At 50.8% G+C, this 21,798-nt stretch overlaps 6 protein-coding genes across 6 annotated transcripts; 2 read left to right on the top strand and 4 right to left on the bottom strand.

The window, feature by feature from the left end:
• Positions 1-249: 249 nt before the first annotated feature.
• N7509_000832 (uncharacterized protein) lies at positions 250-657 on the top strand (the record flags this gene model as incomplete). The annotated part of the gene is made up of 1 exon (XM_056625469.1): positions 250-657. The coding sequence occupies one exon, from the start codon at positions 250-252 to the stop codon at positions 655-657; it is 408 nt and encodes a 135-aa protein (XP_056494051.1).
• Positions 658-3,375: 2,718 nt separating this feature from the next.
• Positions 3,376-6,588, bottom strand: N7509_000831 (DNA-directed DNA polymerase POL5; the record flags this gene model as incomplete). The annotated part of the gene is made up of 4 exons (XM_056625468.1): positions 3,376-4,314; positions 4,370-5,499; positions 5,565-6,144; positions 6,235-6,588. 4 exons carry the CDS (start codon positions 6,586-6,588, stop codon positions 3,376-3,378), a joined length of 3,003 nt encoding a protein of 1,000 aa, XP_056494050.1.
• Positions 6,589-7,369: 781 nt separating this feature from the next.
• On the bottom strand, positions 7,370-8,773 carry N7509_000830 (uncharacterized protein; the record flags this gene model as incomplete). Its single annotated transcript, XM_056625467.1, has 1 exon — positions 7,370-8,773. The coding sequence occupies one exon, from the start codon at positions 8,771-8,773 to the stop codon at positions 7,370-7,372; it is 1,404 nt and encodes a 467-aa protein (XP_056494049.1).
• Positions 8,774-9,106: 333 nt separating this feature from the next.
• N7509_000829 (uncharacterized protein) lies at positions 9,107-9,343 on the top strand (the record flags this gene model as incomplete). The annotated part of the gene is made up of 1 exon (XM_056625466.1): positions 9,107-9,343. One exon carries the CDS (start codon positions 9,107-9,109, stop codon positions 9,341-9,343), a length of 237 nt encoding a protein of 78 aa, XP_056494048.1.
• A 1,692-nt stretch (positions 9,344-11,035) lies between these two features.
• Positions 11,036-12,878, bottom strand: nimT (putative tyrosine protein phosphatase MIH1; the record flags this gene model as incomplete). The annotated part of the gene is given in 5 exon segments (XM_056625465.1): positions 11,036-11,706; positions 11,718-12,136; positions 12,192-12,408; positions 12,474-12,541; positions 12,634-12,878. 5 exon segments carry the CDS (start codon positions 12,876-12,878, stop codon positions 11,036-11,038), a joined length of 1,620 nt encoding a protein of 539 aa, XP_056494047.1.
• A 7,057-nt stretch (positions 12,879-19,935) lies between these two features.
• On the bottom strand, positions 19,936-21,694 carry N7509_000827 (CwfJ domain protein; the record flags this gene model as incomplete). The annotated part of the gene is made up of 3 exons (XM_056625464.1): positions 19,936-20,213; positions 20,236-21,626; positions 21,681-21,694. 3 exons carry the CDS (start codon positions 21,692-21,694, stop codon positions 19,936-19,938), a joined length of 1,683 nt encoding a protein of 560 aa, XP_056494046.1.
• Between the last annotated feature and the right edge of the window lie 104 nt (positions 21,695-21,798).

Raw genomic sequence — 21,798 nt, 5'->3', positions numbered from 1 at the left:
CCTGACTCTCTTGGCCTGTAAGGTGATCCGTGCCCCAATCAGCAGAGTAAACTTCCCGCCCAGCCCCGCCCGGGTTTGGGGGCGGCTCACCTTCAGCAAGGCACCTTCGTTTATTTTCCATCTCAATTATTCATTCGCAAAACCTATTCCTGTAGCATTTTATAGGTATGTGCCAACTTCAGATTCCAGAACACCACCCAATTATTTTCATGCTCACGTGCAAAGCAAACCACACATTGCGCGTTCGCAATGGAGGAGCCGGCTACAGCACCGTGGGGTCTAAGCATCAGTGACGCCGACTTTGAGAAGCTCAAAGCAGGTTTCAACCCTCAGGATATGGATGATAAATGGCACGTCTTCGTCACAGATCAGAGCGAGAGTAGCAACATCTCCATCCATTTTGCTCGAAGTTGGACGGGAAAGGTATTCTACATACTTTTGGTGAATCCTGGTGACGGTGTCAGTACAGGTGGTGTTAAGATCGAAGCTCTCACCTGGGAACAGACCAAGGGTATAATTCGTATCTCGGAGGAGCAGGCTAAAAAGGAGGCAATTATTATGAGCAGATGTATACTGGGGTGTGGTTTTGATGCACTTCCACAGTATGACTTTTCAGATATGTGGAATTATACTGCTACTCAGCCAAAAGCTAGTTGAGCAAATGAAGTATCTTTGACTGCGTGTATCTACCTGTATCTATATTAAGCCAATTTATCAATGTATTCTACTTCGCGAGACTTCCAAGCTTCAAATTCTTTAAAGTCCCGACGGGATAGCATACATTCCCTATTGATTGATGCAAGTATAACCTAGTAAACTTCAATTTGCATTCAAGTTCGATCCCTCAATTCTCTACCAGAACGTTCAATGCCTCCGAGGCTTCAAACATGTTCTCTCATATGCTCCACTAATACTAGTTACATGCAATGCATAACTGTCCCACCTTCTGCCAAAAAAGGGTTGCTCTTTTCAAATCAATCGGTTCCGTAACTGCTCATGACATGTGCAGTAAACCGTATGCTTGGAAATAGAGACCCTTCACCTGATACTGATAGTAACTCCTACTAAATAGATATGACTTTCACTAATCTAGGAGGATAATGGCATATACTTACAATGTGACCTTCGTCGTAGGAGCAGTGACTTGCAGTTGTCTATTGTACAATGAAATATTTATGTTCACCTTTTTTTCTGTTTGAAAGCTTCAAGTTGGAACTCAGCTTGTATACTTCTGCAAAATCACCTTAGGGCTACTGCTCCTTACTTTTCAACGGCGCTCTGTCAAAACTTCAGATCCCACCTTTCAAGATTTTAAAGGGCATCGCCGAATACCCCGAAAAATCAAATCATGGCTCATCTGACGGGAAGTACGGAGAAGAATGAAACTAAATCAGCGGATAGAGCTACATCAAGCTATGCTAATTGGCTACCGTGGATGACCCGTCATCAAAAACTACTTTGACATCTGCCTGATTGTTGACTGCCTACAGAGCAAAATTATGGCTCGGTCGATTCGTCACCACATTGTGGCTTAGCTTCGAAAATGAAACTGAATTAATGGGCATAGTCTCCTTCGTATGATCTTACTGGCTACTTGGAACAAGAACCTCTTCGGCATTCGCCATGAATACGTCTCGAACATGAATTCATCTCGATAAATTTCTGGGGGGCTGGTCGATACCCGGAAAATTCATGGCTCAGCTACATTCAAGGCAACTACAACGAGCAGTGCGACCCAAGGTCTTTGAAACCGAATCAGTGGGCAGGACTACGGTCGTCTCTCTCTATTAGCTACAATGAACGTAGATTTGAGCATGACGCCGGGGCGTAATAATCTAGCCAGGGCAGGACAAAATAACGGCTCAGCTAAAGGGTGAGTGTGGCAGTGAATATCGAAAGTGAAACTAAATCAGTGGACAGGGCCACGGTCGTCTCATTTGATTCGGTCCAATGAACGCCAAGGTCAGCATTACGACGAGGTGCAGGAATCTAGAACCGGCCAGGGCAAAATTACGGCTCAGCTAAAGGGTGAGTATGGCAGCGGAGCCAGATTTTAAAACCAATTCACCGGGCAGAGCTATTCCCACTTCTTACGATTGGCCGGAATCAACAGACTCGCAGTCAAACACGATATGCCTCTCTGTACTGCCCATCGCCTCGCAGTTGCCTCGTCCAATTCTGATAAGATCATCGTCCCGGCTGACAGGGTCCTGCGCCCTGTTCGTATTCTCCTCTACGGCTGAGAAAATGAAGCGCAAACTGCATGGCTAGGGTGGTGATCTAGGATAGTTGGGGCTTAGTTTAACGGCTCAGATGCTTTAGCGGGCGACAGAACTGACAGGATTTTCAAACTGAATAATGGCTGGAGTCTCCCTCTGTGCATCATGATTGGCGCTCATTTGAATGACGCGAACTCGCATGACTTCGCATGGCTTCTTTGACAGGGTTCTGCGCCCTGCTCGTATTCTCAGCTGTGTCTGAGAGAACGAAACGGAGATTGACCGACCAGAATAGCGATCTAGGATAGTTGAGGTTTAGTTTAACGGCTCAGACGCCACTCTCGCCCCTTCAGATTCAAACTGAATAAAGGGTATAGGCTCCGTCTAAGCATTTCCATTGGCTCTAGTCACAAATGACATAAACTTGGGCGTCTTCTTCGCCGCAAGTTCTGAACATGCTGCGCCTTGCTGCTTATGCGGCTTAAAATGCCTCTCACTGTTTATGTTGATTGGTTCGAACCCCGGGCTAAGAAGTTTGTGGTTTAGTTTTATGGCTCGGCCATATTTCTTTGCCAAAGCTAAATAACTGGAGGCTCCCTAAAATTTCAAACTGAATCAAGGGAGGTGCCTACGCTTCGTTTTTGCGATTGGCCCTCCTCTGGTCTGACGTGTTGCTTGCATATGCAACTCGTTAAAAGTAGCCTAGTTTTATGGCTCAGTGAGATAAGTGAAGCTGACAGGATGCCCTATATGCACGAAGAAATTCAAACTTGGACAAGGGATTTGGTCGGCTGTTGCGTTCCTGATTGGATTGGATAATGCATCTTCTCCCAAAGGGCCAAAGGGCCAAGTGGTTGACTTTATAGCATTCTAAGGATGATTACCTAGGTATTTTTACTAGTGGCACGCTCCACAACCTCAGGCTTAGAATCCATGATTCCTGGGAAACTGGATCTATTGATCTAGCAGTTCCCGGTTTAGTCTACATAGTCAAGGGTCGATGTATTCATCTCCACTCTATTACAACGACCATCTTTGATAAAACTTTTAATCATTTGATTCGGAACATAAAATAATCTGTACAATCTATACAACACCCCCGAGCCATCCCCTTTCATCCCCTACACCACATCCACACCGTGCCATCTGGCACACCCTAGTTCTTCAACTGCTTACTAGCCGAAACACACCAGTTATTCCAATCCGTAAAGAAAGAAGGCTGAACATGCGACTTAGTACTAAGAAGCATATCCTTCCTCGTCTCCCCATAAACATCCACAGCACCCGCAACAAGACTCTTATCATGCGCAACAAGAACCTTAACCACAAGCAACGAAGCCTGACTAACAGCAGTCGCATGCGCAGGTGGTCCACTATGACCCGCCTCTTTGTGAATACTTCTCAAAAGTTCCCAGATAGCGTCAACGCGTTCCTCGGAATCTTCATCCTCGTCCTCGTCATCGACGATTTTCGGAACCGCAGAACCCTTGCATAGTTTCGTGTACTCGCGTAGCACGGAGTTGGCCTTGTTGGCGATCTGCTTGACAGTCGAGCGGCGGGTCAGACGGAGCAAGGGGAGCAAGAGATCCAGAGTCAGCAGACGGGAGTGAGATTTCTTAACAAAGATCTCCAGAAGGTCTAGAACGCGGTTCTTGAAATTGACCATGTTGGACTTTGCGTCTTTTTTGTCTTTTTGTTGAGAGACGGCGTCGCGGCGGGCGCGGAAGACATTGGCTAATTGGGCGTCGACTTGTTCCATTTCGTCGTCGTCCATGTCCGAGTCTTCTTCTGAGTCGTTGGCGTTTAGATCTTGGTCTGCGCGGTGGGTGCCAAGGGCGGCGGCGAGTTTGGCTTCGAAGGCGGCGACTTCCGCGGCGTCTTCTTCGTCGTCCTCTTCTTCTTCCTCTTCGTCAGAGTCAGAGTCAGAGCCTTCGGCGTCACCGGCTTCGATGACTTCAACGTCGCTGTCTTCTTCGCCGTCGACATCCATCATGTCTTCGTCTGAACCGGATCCTTCATCTTCTTCTACGTCATCGTCGTCGTCCTGGTCGAACATTTCTTGCTGGCCGGCCAAACTTTCCTTGGCTTCCAGGATCTAGAGATCATTCATTAGTCTTGTATTCATCCAATCAGAAGGGAAAACGACATACCGAGATCAAAGACTCCAAGCCATTCTCAGTAATTTGATCTGCGAAAGCACCAAAGACCTGCTCGCTCATACGACGGAAGAGCTGCGACTGCTTGGACGCGAAACTCAGCAGGATTTCGACCAGCGCATCCGAGGCATCGGAGGTATCCTTATCCTTCTTCTTGTTCTTCTTGGAAGCCTCATCGCCCAAGAACTGAGTGTAGCAGAGCTCCAGCTCATCGAGCATGGACACCGCATCAGCGTCTCCGTTATACACCTGCAGGACTGTCATGGAGTAGAGGAGTTTGAAAGCGGCCATACTAGAGGCCTCACCCTTCTTCTCCTTGCTTGAAAGCTTCTTCAAAGACTTGAAGGCAGTCTTAACAGAGTCCTGCAACTTATCATCGATATTGATGATGAATTTGCCAAACTCGCCTGACTTCGCGCCGTCACGGATCTGCTTGACAACAGCGTAGGGAATAGTGGATGCGTATTTCTGCGACGAGAGGAGACTGTTCAGAGAAGAGCTAACCCGGTTGCGCAGCATTTCCTGAGTCGCCTCCGAGATTGCCGGCTCTGCGGCCATCGAGGCATTCTTATCTGTGAAGTAGGCAAATCGTACAAAGATGAACAAGATCTGCTCGAGGACAGACTCGAAGTCCTCCTCCGAGTCACCGTTACCGGTAGCAGCCTTCGCACGCACGATGGAAAGGAGAAGACCGGCAATGAATTGGCGGTCGGCTGCAGCGGTCTTGTCGTCACCAGCGCCGGGTTTGCTGATCAGCTGCTCGAACAATGGGACAATTTCCTTTAGCGCATCTGGGCTGGCATCGCCTACGATCTTCTCCACGGTCTTGGTCTTGGTGACTTGGTCGAAGAGGACAGCGCCGCCGGTTCCCATAAGACCTTTGACAGCGGGAGCAGCAAAGCTAGGGTCCTTGGACACGCGGGCTTGCATGGCCTTGGAGGTCTTGACGGCCATGCGGTGTAGATAACGGTCCTCAACGGCAAGCTGGTTCATCAAGCAGCGAACGAGGTTCTTAGTGAAGACCTGAGACGCTTGCTGAGGCGATCCCTCGTTGAGGACCTTGTTAAAGAGAAGGAAACCCCAGAACTTGCGTTCCTCAGAAGAGGCCGAGGCGAACAATCCATCTAAGGAAACCCGTTAGTTTAGACCATTTCAGTGTTGAGTGTAGAGCCAGAGAGAGAGTACTTACTGTCCACGACCTCGGTCCAGAAATCCAAAAAGCTCAAACGGCCAGATTTCGAGCTCTTAGAAGACTTGGAGCTTCCATCACTAGTTCGAGAAAGAACCGCATCCCAGGCAAAGTGCAGCTTGGAATTCCAGACACCAGAAGACTTGCTGCTCTTCTGACCATCAGCCTCCTCGGCAGAAGACTCCTTCATAATCTTGGAGAGACTGTTGCGCTCCTTCGTGTCGAGGGGGTCATCGTGTTTCCAGACCTTGGCGGGGAACTCGGCTTTGGGGAACATGTCCTTCGCAGCGAGCCAGACGGCAATACCTTCAGGGGAGCGGGCTAGATCATACGAGCACAGGCGCTCAATTGCAGCTTCCAGATACTTAGCCTCCATCTGTCGTGCAGAGAGATCATACACGCAGCGATACAACACCCAACCACACTCCTCCCGAAGCCATGGCTTCTTCTGGGCGAGCTCGAAAAGAAGATCCAGGACCTGAGTCCATTGTGTGAAGGGGGTGACGGGGAGGAAGAGGACGCCGGATTTAATGAGGGCTTCGGCACCAAAGAGGCGGCCAAAGTGGTGATCGCGTTGTTCCTGTGCGTAGAATATCATTAGTCTGGAAAAGTTCATAGAGCCTGCCCTGCCGTGCCATCAAAGGAGCTAGTAATAAACCATTGCACGTACCTGTCCCGACTCACTACCAGCAGAATGAGAAAGCGACTCCCAAATCTTCAACACATCCGCAAATTGAAACTCCGCATCTTCGCGCTTAACAGAGAAGATCTGAGTCAAGAGCTCAGTGAGCGCAACCGAGAAGCCAATACGAGCAGCTTTCCGACTACTGCAGAGACCACGGAAGAGTCGCTGGAGAGTCTTCTTAATCTGTTCATCGGTGGGTTCCTTATCCGGAGTAAACTGCGAGATTAGACCCTGAGCGGCCTTGAGACGGATCTCATCCTTCTCGCTGGCGAGATCTTCATAGATCTCCACGAGCTTGGTGTCGACGTTGTATAGTTCGCGGCGACGTTTGAATCCCATTGTGGTGGGTTTGGGGTTGAGGCAGATTTCAATGCCTGCTTCGGGTGGTTGGAGAGTGTTACAGCTTCGTAGAAGCTGTTTGGACGGTCACAGCTCGTCTGGAGGGTCGGAGTTGCGCGAAGTTTGGCCGCAGAAAATTCGGGGGTTACCACGTTGGGACTAGCGTGGGGTGATAAGCTGATAAGGTGTTGGTGCCTTGAGAATTAGGCAGTCCAGGAAGACACCCAGACTACTAGTAACTGGCAAGAACTAAACCGCAAACTAAATGGCTAATTACCCTACTCAGTCTGATCGTACATAGTGAAAAGGCAAGAGTAACAGTTCAAGTCACAAATACAATCCCATCACCAATCACAGAAAAAAGAAACATGAAATTCATAGGGTAGAAAAACCCACATCTCAATCCGAATCTATCCAATCCTCGAAAAGAGCAACCAAAAGAATTTTATGTACGATGCAGGGATCGACCAAGCACATACATGAGACGGGAAAAGAAAGAGAAAAGAGTAGAAATGGAAAACAAAAAGGGAAATGGTATCAAAAGCTCATCCTCATCCACAATCCAGTCCAATCCAAATCAACCAAGGCATGAGGGAGTCGAAACAACGAGAGAAAGAAAAGAAGAAGAACAAAAGTGTCAAAAAGTCATATCTACGCACGCCCGACACCGGCCGGACCGGTAGAATACAATACGGAGCGCGCAGTGTTATATTGCAGGATGCGGAAGCCCATGCCCATGCCCAAATCCACAACCCATCTCACACAAATACACACAATTCACTTATACATCACGGTAGGTATTCGGCGCAGGTTTCCGCCCACTCTGCAACAAACTCGGCGGGCGATTATCCCTTGGCTCAGAAACCGCCGTTCCAATCGCCGTTCCGGGCGCCACGTAGTCATGCGAACCATATTCATGCGACGCATACTCATGCGGCGAAGTAACATATGAAGGCGGCGGTGGCGAGGAAGCGATAGCCGGTGAAGCCGTGTTGCTGCGATACGGCTGGTGCGTCGTATATGTAGGCGGGTACTGGCTTGAGCCGAAGGAGGGCTGGCGAGTGAATCCCGCAGGTTGTTGCTGTTGGGGATCCGCGGCCGGGGAGAGGGCTGTGGGGACGGCGTTGTAGTTTGCGCCGTGCGTATGAGGGTTATAAGCTACGGGCGAGGGCGAAGATACGGCGTGGTAGCCGGCATTGCCCGTGTCGTAGCTTTGGTAGGGCTGGGAGTCGTAGGGACTTGGGGCGCCGACTGGGGAGGCGAGGGCTGGGGAGCGGCGGGCGTATGGGTCCTGCGCCGCGGCGAAGGTGTTTATCGGTGCTGGGGACCGACGGGCGTAGGGGTCTGTTGCTGCGGCGTAGGCGGCTTGCGGGCCTGGAGATCGGCGGGCGTAGGGGTCTGTTGGGTTCAGGGCTGCCTGAGGGCCTGGGGAGCGTCGCGCGTAGGGGTCGGCCGGGTTGAATGCAGCTGGAGGAGCTGGGGACCGGCGTGTGTAGGGCTCTGTGGGATTGAGGACGGCTTGGGGTCCTGGGGAACGGCGCGCGTATGGGTCTGTTGGATTGAAGCCTCGGTAGCCGCCAGCGGAGATATTATTGTCGTTGGTATAATCCGAGTATGCGCCGCCGGGGCTACCACCCGGGCGGAAGGGCGTACCAGCGCCCTGTTTTCGGTCCAATGGTTTCATTTCCACGTCCTCGTGGTGAGTCTCGTCTTCAACATGCTTGTCCACAGCGTTAGCCCAGGTGGGCATTGCGGGGAGCGCATCCTCGTCGACGTGCGAATTCGCGGTTTTCGGAGTGTCGAAGGTTGCGGTCTGCGTCTGCGTGGCGCCGCGGTAGACGGGAGGGGCAGGCGAGGATTGGTAGGTTGGATTCGCAGATGGAGGAGGTGGTTGGTGGAGGGGAGGGTCGTCGTAGTATTTTGGTTGCTTGTTTCTGCGACGCCCGGAGGGGCAGCAACAGCCACAGCAGCATTTACAGCATTGGTAGCCACAGCAGAGACAGTTGATTACGCATGCGAGAATCGCGATCACGATGACGGATCCGACGATGATACCAACGATGACGGGCCATTTACACCAGGACTTGGCCATACACGTATCCCAGCTGTTGACGGATTTGAACTCATCGGAGATGCCGCGAGCGAAGATCGGCTGAGCCACGGGGCTCATATTGGGGAGATGCATGACTTGAGGGGTGCTATGAGGAATCGATCATTGGATTGACGAGTGGTGTTGGTTGAAGATGGCAATCCGCATGCCTTCTGAGAAGGCGAGTGGGATGGATTGATGGAATCCGGGGTTCAATGGAAATGTCTCACTCGGGCGGCGATAAGCACTATTACTAGTAGTAAACGGCGATGCCAGCGATGCCAGAAATAGAACAGTTGGCGGGGCAGGCGTAGGCGCAGCGATATAAGCTTGTCTCGAAGGTGGACAGGCAAACCAATTCGCGCAGCACACTGAATGAACGAAAGAATGGAACAGGCAGCAGGGTTCGTTAGGATTTGCGCATCAAAGATGGCGAAGCGCCGCGCCGCACGGTTGAAGGGAGTGTGGAAGGCGGAGTGTTGGAAGGGCGTGGATCGAGTCGAGTCGAGTCAAGGCCAAAATGAGCGACGGCCTGGGGAGAATGAAGCGAAAGTAAAAGAGGTCAACCGAGTCAAGATCCTTCTTCCCCTTCCAAGAAAGAAGCGAAAGGACGAAAGGACGATGAAACACGGAGGGGAAAGGGTCAAGAAGGGGAAGAAGGGTTGACAGGCTCCATTTGGCCCCGTCGAGGTGAGCCTATCAGAAAGCGCGCATTCTCGTGAGAGTCTGGTGAACCGCCAATCGTCATAAACTGAGGAGACTCGATCCACCGTTTGCCGATCTTGTAATTTTCTTCCTTTCTTAGCTTTGGGAGAAGAGTGCGAGTGGACAGAGTGCAGCCTCAAGAAGATATGGGAGTTTCACGCAGGGGTTCGTGTGCTAGGAAGTTCTAGTACTGCTTACTATCACCACTACTACCACTGCTACTGCTCTGCTACTACTGCTACTACTGCTACTACTCAGGAACATGTTATTAGAATGGTGGATTCTGCTCGACAAAAGGAAAAGAAGTTATCTGCAGCCTCCATGAGGCCCTCCAGCCACCCATTAACTCCCAACAGGCGAGTGCAACACAACACCACTGTAAGTAGTAGCAGTAGTCGTTGTTTTCCTGCACCTCCGTTCTCACTGCCAGGCAAATATCGCTCTCATATGTACAGCTTGCACAGCCACTCGTGATGTCTGTTTGGTTCGATTGATATGCAAATCCGTGCCCTCCAGCCCCAACGATCGTCCCCGTGAATGCAATGTACGGCAGGGATCATCGAAAAAACCGACGGGCTGGAAACAAGGCAACGATGCAACAAAAAAACAAAAGACAGAATGAAAATGAAAATGAAAAAAGCACGCTCCCACTCGCAATGCCATAAAATAGAACATCATGGTCAAAAAAGCGCTCTCGAAGGATGTAGACTCTCGCTCGATATGCAACTCGGTACAGGCGGGGAATGGAAGTTCATTCCAGAACATCATGTGATTAATAGTGTGTGTGTCAAGTCAAAGAAAAGGGATCGGTGGTTCACTGTACAGGGAAGTGATTAAAGGGGCAGTATGGTGAAAAGGGAATTAGGGTTGTTTTGAAGAGAATGGAACGCGTCCAAGTGGACGGCAAATTAGAAGACGCTTTCGTGAGCGTTTCGTTTCACTTGATGTGAGTAGTAGATTGGATGAGATCCGTTGCTGCTGCAGAGCAATGCGGAGGATGGAAAAGGAAATGGTTTTTTCCGAGCAGGAGCCAGGGGCGTCGGGCGCGTTATCAACTGGTGTCATCGGGAACATAGGAGAGGTTTGCTCGATTCGTGTCGGGCTGTCGTTCATCGCTGGGCAAATCGGATGGTGAAAAAGAAGAAAAAAAGATTCGCCCAGTGTCGTTGCGTGTGCTCGACGCGATGGTGTCAACCATGCGAGGTAAGAAAAAGTCGAGCAACGGGATATCGTATCGAAAAGAGGAAAGGAAAAAAGAATCGCTGATATCATGTCGGACTCTGAGGAAAGGAGAAGAAAAGATAAAAAAAGGGAGTCCAGGAATGAAAGACGATATCAAGGGATGGTTGATATCGGGTCGGTCAGAGAAGATTGTGGAAAGGAAAGTCGGTTGGAAACCGCGCTCTGCGCAGCTTCAGTCGCAAGCCAGTGCTTAGAAGAAAAGACCATTGCGCCAACGGACCGAACTTTTGTGGTGAGAAAGAGGTGGGTGCGAGAAGAGTAAAAAAAGGAAGAAGTAGAAAAAGCCACCCAGGAGAAGAAAAAGGCACCATGCAATATGCCTCAATGCAAATAACTCGCTCCAAGAACAATTCAAAAAAAAATCATGATATCCGCCAGGAGGCATTGGAAAATCACCAATGCAAGGAGAAATCAGTAAGAGAGCATACGGCGGCCGGGGGTGCGATGAGGTACGGGGCTTTCCGCGAAGGGGGACGAGAGGAGGCGATCTGCGCGATCATTGCGGCAGCGGCCAGTCGGGCTATCCTCCATCTGAGGCGAGTGTTGACCAAAGGCGAAAGTCTGGGCACGGTTCAGCTTGGAACGTTGCTTGACCTTACCGAGTCCGCGCTCGCAGGCGAACTGGTGCTCTTTGTCATTCATCTCGACGTAGTTTTGTGGGTAACAGAATGAACGGTGCTCAGCAAAAAACGAGCTGTAGCCGCCGTCCAGAATGTACATGTCCGGGTATGTAAGATTGGGATAAATATCGACATTGACCGCGCGGTCTTGGTGACGAATGTACTTGGCCATAATGGGTGCGCGGTGCGCGGAGTATTCACAGTGCAGGATTAGAGCGGTGCGAGCTTTAGGAGCATCGAAGAGATCACCCGCCAGTGCGTCCTTGTCATTGTAGTTGATAGCGCCGTCAATGTGGCCGCCCTCATATTCGTATTCGAACCGACAGTCGACAATAATCACATTGTCGAATTGATCGTTGAACTTCCCATCCAGAACCTCCAGGAGGGTGGTCTGGTTAATGCGAGGCAGTGAGTCCGCCTTGTCTCGGGAACAAAGTGAGGCAGCTGTAGGCTGGGCGAACTCTGAATGTCACTGATGGACGGTGGGGGTGCATTTGTTGTTACCTTGGCCTCTTTTTCGGCGATGATGTCGGCGGGGTGTTCGAACATACTCAATGAGCGGCGGCACTGCTTGCGTGGGCGCATCAAGGGGTGAGCGGGCTTGCGGATGGAGTTGGCAGGCGATCCGCTGCTACGGGCGTGAGAGAAAGGCGGCCGCAGGCGAGGCGGGGCCAGGCTACTCGACGAGGAGTTGCGAGAGATAGATCTCTCTTGAGGGGGAGAGTCACCGAACATGTCTTCCAGGGAGGTCGACGTGCTCAATGAGGTCTTCGCAGAGTTGAAGCGGAATGGGGGTGCCTTGCTCTCCTGCGCAGGACGGGTCATACCGAGCTGGAAGGACTGGGCCTTGCTCTTGGCCAGACTGGGGCGAAGGAAGTGAGGTCGACGACGTCTATACTCCATGTTAGTAGTGTTTATACCGGGAAGTCTTTGTCGAATAATCTTACTCGGCAGGAGCTTCCATTGGCGAGGCCTGTAGCGGGCTGGGAGCGGCGGAGAAGGAAGGCGAGCAGATCGGACTAGCCAAAGGTGAAGGAGAGTGCACTTCGATCTCAGTAGTCACTACATAGGCAGGCTTCTTATGCGGCAGCGGCGACATTTCCATGACGTCCATAGCGGGAGCGGGCGAGGAGGCAGGGAGGGGAGGGGTTGTCATCACGTCGTCTATTCATTGCGTCAGTACTAGACGTTTCAAAGAAAGAGCAGCTTTGTTTGCAAGGAATGCTTACCATAGGAATTCGTTTGGCCCAGGATATTGGACGAGAACAAAGACCGTCGGGGCGTAGCCAACTGCGGGCTATTCATAGAGTTAGCAAAGATCCATACATCCGTTTGTTCTGGCCGGCGGAGCAGAGCACAGCACCGCACCAGCAAACAATGAAAACGAACCTCTGATCGATGTGGAAGTTTTGCGACAGGTCGGCTGCCAGACTAGCTGCAGGCGACGAGGTATGGAGGGGGTTCATATTGAAGTAATCGGGCCCGGACTTCTTCATAGACAGATCCTTGAAGTTGAAGCTATTCTGGTTGAATCCCGACAAGGACGGGTATGACGTGGGGGCATCAGCCCGGAAACAGTGACCAAACATCATGGATGGGGGCTGCATAGCGGCCAGTGGAGATGAATGTTCCATATTGTAATGTGATGTGCTATAGTTGGAGGGGATGACGACGAGGTAGACTCATGTAAACCCGCAACGAACCCGGGCAGTTTCCAACTTTGAATTGATCACTTCCAGCTGAGAGCAGACACACTGTCTTGACGAATTCCCACAGACGAATGAATTGACGATCGAGATTTTGGATATTCTCCACCGCAATTCCAAAGCTGACCAAAAGCACCTAAGCACCTAAATCACTCTGATGACCCGAGGTGACCCTGAAACCGAGACCGAAACTAGCACCGGTGACGACCACGTTGAAATCCACAGAAAGTCCCGTGGGAAACCTCTCTCAAACCTCAGGGAGGAGGACGGGAAGTTGTGAAATATCGTGGACGGAAGATAGGCGAGTTAAAGAGGCATGACCGGTGGAGAGCGGAGGTCTTATGCAGGTAATTGGAGAGAGGGGCCGACAGCTCGTGGGCGATTTGGGGAGGGGAGGCGCAGGGCGAGTTCAACGAGTAAGCACTGAGGTATATGCTATCTCGTCGCCGAATAAGTTGTCGGTGGGGTTGTCGGAGGTCGAAGGTCGAAGTTGTCGTTGAAGGTTGGCTGAATAGAATGGAATGTCGAAGGGAACGAAGAAAGAAAAGGTGGAACGGAACGGTTAGAAGAAAGAAACTCGTGAAGCTGAAGGGATGGGTCTGTTGCAATGGGCAACGCAAGTGGGGAGTGATCTCCAGATAGCTGTATGAGTATGTTACGAGTATGACGGTACGTATCGTATGGAGTACGGAGTACGGAGTACAGTACTGGAGTACAGTACTCAGTACCCGTACTCTCTGCTTACCCGTAGCTACGGTAGTCCAGTGCGAGTGTCAGTGCTGGTTGCCCCGGCTCCCTTGCCGCCCAGCGTCACCACTTACCCGGCAACCCAGCGCCTATCACAAGCTCTCCTCCCTCCCTCTCATTCTCACTACCAGCCTGGACCTGGAAGGAGGCGTGCACGTCCCTTGCCATGTGCTCGTCTGCTCCCTTCCTTTTTCCCTTCCCTCTGATCGTTCCTGGCCCTGGGAATATGGGGAAATCCCAATGCCCACACTGTCTAGTCAATTTCTCCATGTGAGGAGACCACTATGTTCCAGCGCCGTTGCTCCATTTGATGCACTCGGTAGGGACCTTTTCTTTATTTTACGCCTTGTCTTGCTACTTCTGTGCATATATTCTCCGGTACGAACGGGTCTGTTTGAAACGAACAAACGGATTTCCGTGTGTCTTCCATGGGTCTTCGGTCTCCATCCAGCCCATTGCGGTATCCACCGCCGACTCACGAGAGGACAAATGAAAAAACTTTTCTCTCTCTCCCGTGTCTTGTCCAGCTGAAAGAGAGAAAAAAAACTAAAATAAAATGGGGACCGAGAAAGATCGAGCCTAAGGCCAGTCGGCTCCACTTTGTCCTTACACTCGGAAAATAGAACTGTACATAACGAGGATGCAAGTGATCCGATCGTCCTGCAAGGAAACCCAGATTGAGATGATGATCCAATGGAATGAAAGCCCTGGGGATGCAATAGAATAAACCATCACCTTCAATCAAACGTCATTCTTAAACTTTCCTGTTGTAGGTGAACATAATCCTCCATTGTAAGGTACTCTGTATGCTCAGTACACGGTTCGGGGTTACTCGATCAGGCTAAGCAGATAGTCTCGCGAATGGAGCAGTGCAACGAGGCCGATCATTCCCGGAGCGAGAGGGCAGCTTCAACGCGAAATTGGGGGCCCGGTCGAGTGGACGAACACAAAAAATGATAGAATAAAACACGACCGAGTGGTCCTATCGAGCCGGTATCAATATTTCGGACTCACCTCCCGAGTCGCTGATTGGCAGTTCAGATCTCCCACAAGCGATGGATGGGCGCATTGGGACATGCTCAGGACCATCCTGGATGGTCAATCGCATCATCGAGGAGTTCGTTCTGTGAGATCTTTTCCCGAAGGGGAATCCAGGAACGCGATCGTACCCCACCAAGTTCAATCTGGTGCGGAGAGAAAACACGCACGGTGGTATTGGTATTGGTCTCACGGGGGCAAGGAATGGCCGACAGGGCCACAATCTGCTAGTCATTCCAGCAAATTGCGAGGTAAGATTGCCGCTGAGGTTATCGTGCTCTTCGATCATCATACCCATACCCCGGCCGGCCCTTACATCTACCTCAGTCCCTGCCCACATTCCGAGTAATCAAGGGTCCGCGAGGGGATCTTTCAATGTCGCGCATCCCTTGACACCCCTTCGTAGGATGTTTTAGCTATTAAGCGTGTATCCCAGGTGGTAGTTTATTGAAACCTTCGTCTGGTTCTGCTGACCTCCCTCCCGCGATGCTGGAGCAACGCCTCCGTCGTCCGGGTCAACGATGAACTGTGTGTGTGTATGTCTGTGTGCTTCGTGATATGATGCGAAACAATACGCGAGCCTCAGCGATGACTGACAAAGTTCCGGCCAAGCCTCGGGTGAGCCGTGTTGATGACGATGGCAAACACTAATGCTAGCTTTGGGGCCGAAAACCCCCATTGATTAACCGGATGGAGGCAGTGTCAACACAACAAATGAGCACAATTAAGCGCTGACATCAGAAAGTACCCCATCAATTAGGTTCATTCTCACGAGTAGGTCGGATCCGTCCGATATCTCCTCCAATGCCGGCAATATTCGGTTCATCGAAGCGATCATCTCAATGTCAAAGGAAGAGACGGGATACTACGAGTTGGAGTCCAGTGTACTCCCATCCAGAGTGGACCACATCGGAGCATCCAACCATGATGGGACCAAACGTGGAGATCATCCTCGGCAGCGCGAACGAGAAAAAGCAACGATCTGAACAATATTTGCCACCTGATATCTTAAGCGGCTCTGGGAATTGACTATGAAACTGCTAGTGGATGGGCCCTCAGCGACAAACCATCCAGTCTTAGTGGACATTGGATCGACCGAAATCCTGTACCCCACGTCCACGACTTTGGCTCTTTTAGCCAAGCATACGGAGAAGTCAGCCCCCTCTCGCGTGAAACGCCGGGCGCATTGGACTCTCCCCTCGTGATGGTCCAGCCCACCTCCGACCGGGATGCAAGATATCGGATCCGGCGTCAGCTTTGTCGCAGATGTCTGCATTGAATCCAGTTTTTGTGCAGACCGCCCACACCTTTTGATAGAAGCGGTATACACGCTCGTACGATGCACACAGTGCTCCGTCTGTCCCTCCACTCCGTCTTCAGCAATTGATCTGTCCACGATTGACCCCATGCTGGTCCGTGAGGCTACGTCACTCCAGTTGGTCTGTGATCGGAGGCAATTAATTTATTCTCCCAACCGGTTGGAAACTCCCCGAGCTGGAGGGTACATGACGTCGATGACCAAGCCGGCTAGAATTGTCGATTCCTGATGTTCTAATTCTGGTACCTGGACGCGCCGGTCTAGATGTCCGTTGTTGTTGTTATTGTTATTGTTCTTTCTTGTTGATGCTGATCGGAGTCCCCAGCCAGCCCGATACCCTCGCGTATCTGCGACCAAGTAGACCAACCCCGAACTCAACTGGTTCAATCCAATCACACAAGCGGGCGGCTGCACTGGGGGCTGATATCACGCATTGCGACCGGGATAGGGCTTCTCGGCCAGACCGATACTGGTCTATCTTTGGCTGCGCACCGGCAGTAGCTCTGGTGGGGTCACCAGAAGGAATGATGTGATGCGTCCAATGTGTCACAGCGCCATGTGCGATGGGCCAGTGAAGCCTCGAATTGAACCGATTTGCCTTGTTGCAGCTGCGGGGTCCATCACACTTTCCCCTCTTTTTCCAGTGGTGATGTCAATGTTCAGGTTGACGCGAAGTAAACAAAGGATACTCCGTAAAGGGCTACAACAAACGCGAACCGGTACGCAGTCCCGTGATTATCATCGAATCACCATCTTCGATTCTTGCCTGCAGTCCCGATGACCGCATCTCTTCAATCTCAGATCTTGTTTCCCATTGTTGTCGTATTGCATGTATCTGCATTACGTGAAATACCCATACCTCACTAAGCTTCACTGGTGTACTCTTTACAGCTCGACTTTGTCCAGCCTCAATTCCCCCCCCGGCGATTTGTCAATTAATTCTCCAGCCCGGCATCCCCGATCGACGGCACTATTGAATGCCCCGGCCGTCAGCCATGCGCTTACCCACGACTTGAGGCGTGGCTGTCAGGAACCGATCCATCCCAGAGCCCCTAATCGTGCTAGCAGTTGTGTGCCCAAACTCATTTTGCACTCTCCCCCTCATACCCTTCTGTCGGAAGTTCAACTTCGACTCCGTGGTGAAGCTGGCGTCTCAACATAAGCGCATCACAGTGCCTCGCACAGCCCCGGCGTGGCACGGAACCACTGAGACTTCCGGGCAAACTCCGGCTGGGCTGGATCTTCTCCAATAGGGGTTTAGCTCGTAGTTCGCAGATAGATCACAGTCGGACAGCTACGGGTTTGCCCAGTATCTATCTATTCCGTACTTTCTCGAGGACAATCAATTCGATGAATCTACTTCTGCAATCGTGATCTACTATTGTAAATCTGTAATAATGCTCTTCTCGGCAGGAGCTGGAACACGTACGTAGCGTATGCACATCTGGTATTCGCGTACTCTGTACTGCGTACTCCGTAACCCGTATATGCAAATGCACATTCAACTCGTCGCACAATCGAACCCGCTCGGTGCCTGATCAACGTACCCAAAACCCCTAAACCGATCATCGAATGGATGGATCCTTCTGCATCCAGACCATAGTCTCAGGTCTATCTATCCACTCTGCGATAAGCTGTCAACTGCCTTACAAGTATCCATGGGTCGACTATGGAGTCGCCTGGCCGGCTGCAAATAAACGCAGACAGGCGCATGGTTATGGCTATAGCGATGACTGATCCATCTCCTTCGTGCGACGCTACGTGTCTGGTGCCACATTGCTGGATTGCAGCGTCGGGGTTATCGCGGCAATGATTTGCAATATGCGTGTCTGATTTTGCGACCGGGGACCCAGCATCACGGCCGTTGCTGGGGTTGCGTAGATGGGTGGATTGGATGTTTCATGAGTCGTAAATTCGGAAAATCGGGTCTGTTTGAAATGACTGTAAAGACCGGCCGGTAGAGTATATACAGGTACTCTGTATGTACTGTAGGTAAGTACAGATGTACGGAGTACGGAGTAGTGAAAAACTACTAAACTCCAAATGATATATATCCATTTCACCATTCCATCCATCCACTGCAGGTACCGCGACACACTGCATCCGACACCTCTCCACTCCCCACTGCCCTCCCCACCACAACCGGTGGTTCAAATTACTAGTAGTACACTGGCACTGTACTCCGTATGTAGTAAGTAGTTAACTAGTGTCTACTGGTGGTACTTTGTCACTTTGTACCACGTCAAACTTACAGGCTATACATATGTACATTTGTGTGGTGGCATTTTCGCACTTCACAGATGCGACCTGTCGCCCGGAGGATTTCGATAAAATGCAAGCACTGCCTCTAACTCGAGTATAATATCATGGCAATTTCCAGAAATCCGTCATTCTGACTTTCGCACCCCGTCATCATTTCAATAGCCTGTCCTCGCTGTCCTGACAACGTCGACCATGATTGTCGCGATCCATTCCAACCAAAACCCACAGACTCCATTCCATCCGTCATTCTGGCCGCCGGGCGGGTGCATTCGTTGAAATCAAACTATTGAATGCTAGGTACACAGTAGTGAGTACTCGTACCTACTGTACTTCACGTTCGGGCACTGGCAGAGTGGATTGTCATTTTACAATTTACAATTTACCTCGTACATTCCCCGCCGACTGTACAGTATGTATATTCGAATTTCGGGTTTTTACAAGTTTGAAGGATTCGCTTTATTGTACAGCCACTGTCTTCGTCTTCGGCCCTGATCTAATCGCGGATATCCGACCAACTTTCAAAGTTGCACCGGCAACCTCTCGAACCCACCATACCTACAGGACATAGTTAACTTACTACATAACTACTAACTAACTAACTACTGACTACGTATGTACTCCATACTGTACTCTGTACCACGACTGGCAGCCTTTCGCCTTTCGCCTTCCCCCTGAATCCTGCGTATGAACTCGTCAGATTTTACTCGTAGAATGGAATAGCGCGGTTGTCCGCCCGCGCCCGATGAGCAATGGCTCCTCCAATCGCCTCGATTTTGAGTCTGCGCTTCCGTAAATGTGGCGACGAGCTTATTTGCCATGGCAACCTGTCAAAAAGAAAATTTTCAGGGGCTTGTGGGGTGGATGGATCTGGTTTGTCCAGTGGGAGCGGAGCGGGCGACGGAGTGTGCGATAGGTACTATTGGAGCTGGACTTGGGGATGGATTTCAACTTTGATGGCAGTTTGGCATAGGGTACTAAGTAGGTTGTAGTGCAAGAGCTTCAGATTAGATTTTATATCGAATTCGCCGTTGATAGTAGACTAAGGTGGCATTAATTGCGATCCATGTGGTCTGGAAGTCAGGGGTAAGGTCTAGGGACACGAGATATATATTCCGCTCGTGGCCGCCCTTGCGGTTTCAACGGACAGGACCGTGACGATTGGCAGTTTTGACATCAATTATCATTGAATGTTCACTTGGATATCTAGTAGGATCGGGTCTACTTTGGAATTAGTTAATAACTGACAGTTAAATTCAGTCATCAAGATTTGAGGTACCGGGGCTGGTTACTCTTCATGCTACTTGATGTTCAAATCAACCTTAAATTCTGCCTGAATACCTGAACTACAAGGCATCGATGCCCCTTGCCAGAGCCTGATTAGGCCATGCTATGTAGTACATACTATTATGTAGCAAGTTCGGTAGTGGAGTTATTCAAGGTCTGAGATCCATTGCTACTACTAGTAGCGGTTGGTAGTAATATCCATAAATGTATAATAATGATACTGAATAGCCCTAAGGCCAGGTTTACTTGTACACGAAAGGCTAGGTTTATTGGTACACGGGACAATGGGTTTTCATTTCAAGTCAATCCTGAATCGAGGAAATGGGACATACCTCATCACTCCATTGTGAAATCATACTTCTTGAAAGCCTCCTTAAAAGCCTCAGCATCTGCCTCCTCCTCAGGCTGCGACTGCGTCGCATCCTTCCAGTTCATCCGCTTATCCAATTCAAGTAATTTGGCCATAACGCGACGACCGAATTGGATATCGAATCTGAAATCCGGATTGAGTTCCAACATGAGGGTTTTCTCTTTTCCAGCAGAATCGGTCTTTGTAGAAGATTCTTCCTCCCCCTCCCCCTCCCCCCTCAGCAGCCTTCTCCGAACTCCTCCAACTCGAGACACGAAAGAAATCACCCGGCTCAGCACTACTATCTAAGCCATCGGCCCTGGTCTCGAAACGGGGATAGTTCAGATTCTCCGCCTCAACCTTAAAAGCAGCCTCCACCAGTCCCTGATCGATAAGATCAACCGGCACGGGGAGGAATTGCCAGTGTGTATGGATTCCATTACCACGACTAACCTCCCAAGTGACAGCGCCCAATTTACCGGACGAGCGATCAGAAAGCATCTGATGCAAAGCAGCGCGGTAGCGCTGCATTTCCGCATTCGTCCCCGCACGCGACTCGGGGTCCGAAATCGAGTTTAGTGTTGGCGTGTGCGAAAATGGGATTATCAGCATATGGCCCGGAAACCCGAGGTCAGTGAATAAGTCGTTGGGGGGAAGGGGTCCCTTTGCCGTTGTGAGGTAGCTTTCGTTGCCGATTGATGTGATTAGGTGGGCTGCGATATTGGGGTTGGAGAGGCAGAAGAAACATTGATCTGGGCCTGGGGGAGGGGCGCGTTGGTGGCGTTTTTGCGGGCGGTTGCTATTGTTGTGGTAATCGTCGTCTGTGGCGAAGCGCTTGAATGATTCGCGTTGGGCGGGGAGACCCTTTCGTTTTGTTTGTGGGGGTCGGAAGGGTGAGGCGGTTGCGCCGGCGGGGATTGTGAGGGGTGGTGCGGCGGCTAGATCGAGTGTGAAGGCGTACATTGATTTTTGCTTAGAGCCGAATGGGGCCATTGAGATGAAGCGGGTCAATGGCTTGACGTCTGGGCTGTCTTCTGTTGGGAGGTGGAAGTACGGTTCTCGTTCGTAGAAGACTTCATCGGAGGAGGAAAAGTGGTAGCGGGGTTTCAGGGTAGCGGCAACATCGGATAGACATGGGACTTCGGTGAGGTTTTTGGCCTGATCTTCTGGGATGACGACCTTTGATCCGGTCCGAATGCCCTTGGGCCATTGATTGGTGATGAGGATGTCGGCGCTATGCGTTCCAAAAAGAGCGCGTGCATCTGTCTCGGTGTACGTGGGTTGGAATTTGCCTGCGGCGTTGGTCTCTGGTTTTGATTGTGAGGCTGCGTCGGTATGCAATTTTCCTCCTAGCGCACTGATGCGAATGCCTTCTGAGGTCTTTAGAGTCCCGCGCTTCCCCAGGAAGTAGAGGTTAGGGCAGACTTCATCATTCGCTTCGATCTTTTCCGCGATCCTCGTTGGAAGTGGTTTGTCGCCGAGAGTGAAGTAGGTCGGGAGCGGGACACTGGTCGTTCCTGATAGTAGCGCGCTGATTTCGTCCAATTCGCTTTCTGTTGAGCAGTCGCCAAAGACATTGCCGACTAAAATTGCGAATGCGAAGTTTTGCTTGACCTGCAGCTTGGCCAATTTGGTGAATGCTGCACGCAATTGGCAGTTCACGCTGCCAAGAACAATACTAGTGATGGTTGATTAGTACGCGATTCGGCTTTTCAATTTGGAAAATACTCACATTTTGGACGCCATGGTGTAATTACTCTCAAGAGATCTAAGAGATAAGAAAGTCGAGAGATGGCAGGATCGCAAGTTGCAACCGCGGAGGAGCTTGGACCACCCCGTGACTGGAGCTA

This window comes from Penicillium cosmopolitanum, assembly GCF_028827165.1.
Source record: "Penicillium cosmopolitanum strain IBT 29677 chromosome Unknown utg000003l:1.0-3747932.0:1.0-3751027.0, whole genome shotgun sequence".
Classification (NCBI taxonomy): Eukaryota; Fungi; Ascomycota; class Eurotiomycetes; order Eurotiales; family Aspergillaceae; genus Penicillium; species Penicillium cosmopolitanum.
This window is presented reverse-complemented; position numbering and strand designations above follow the sequence as displayed.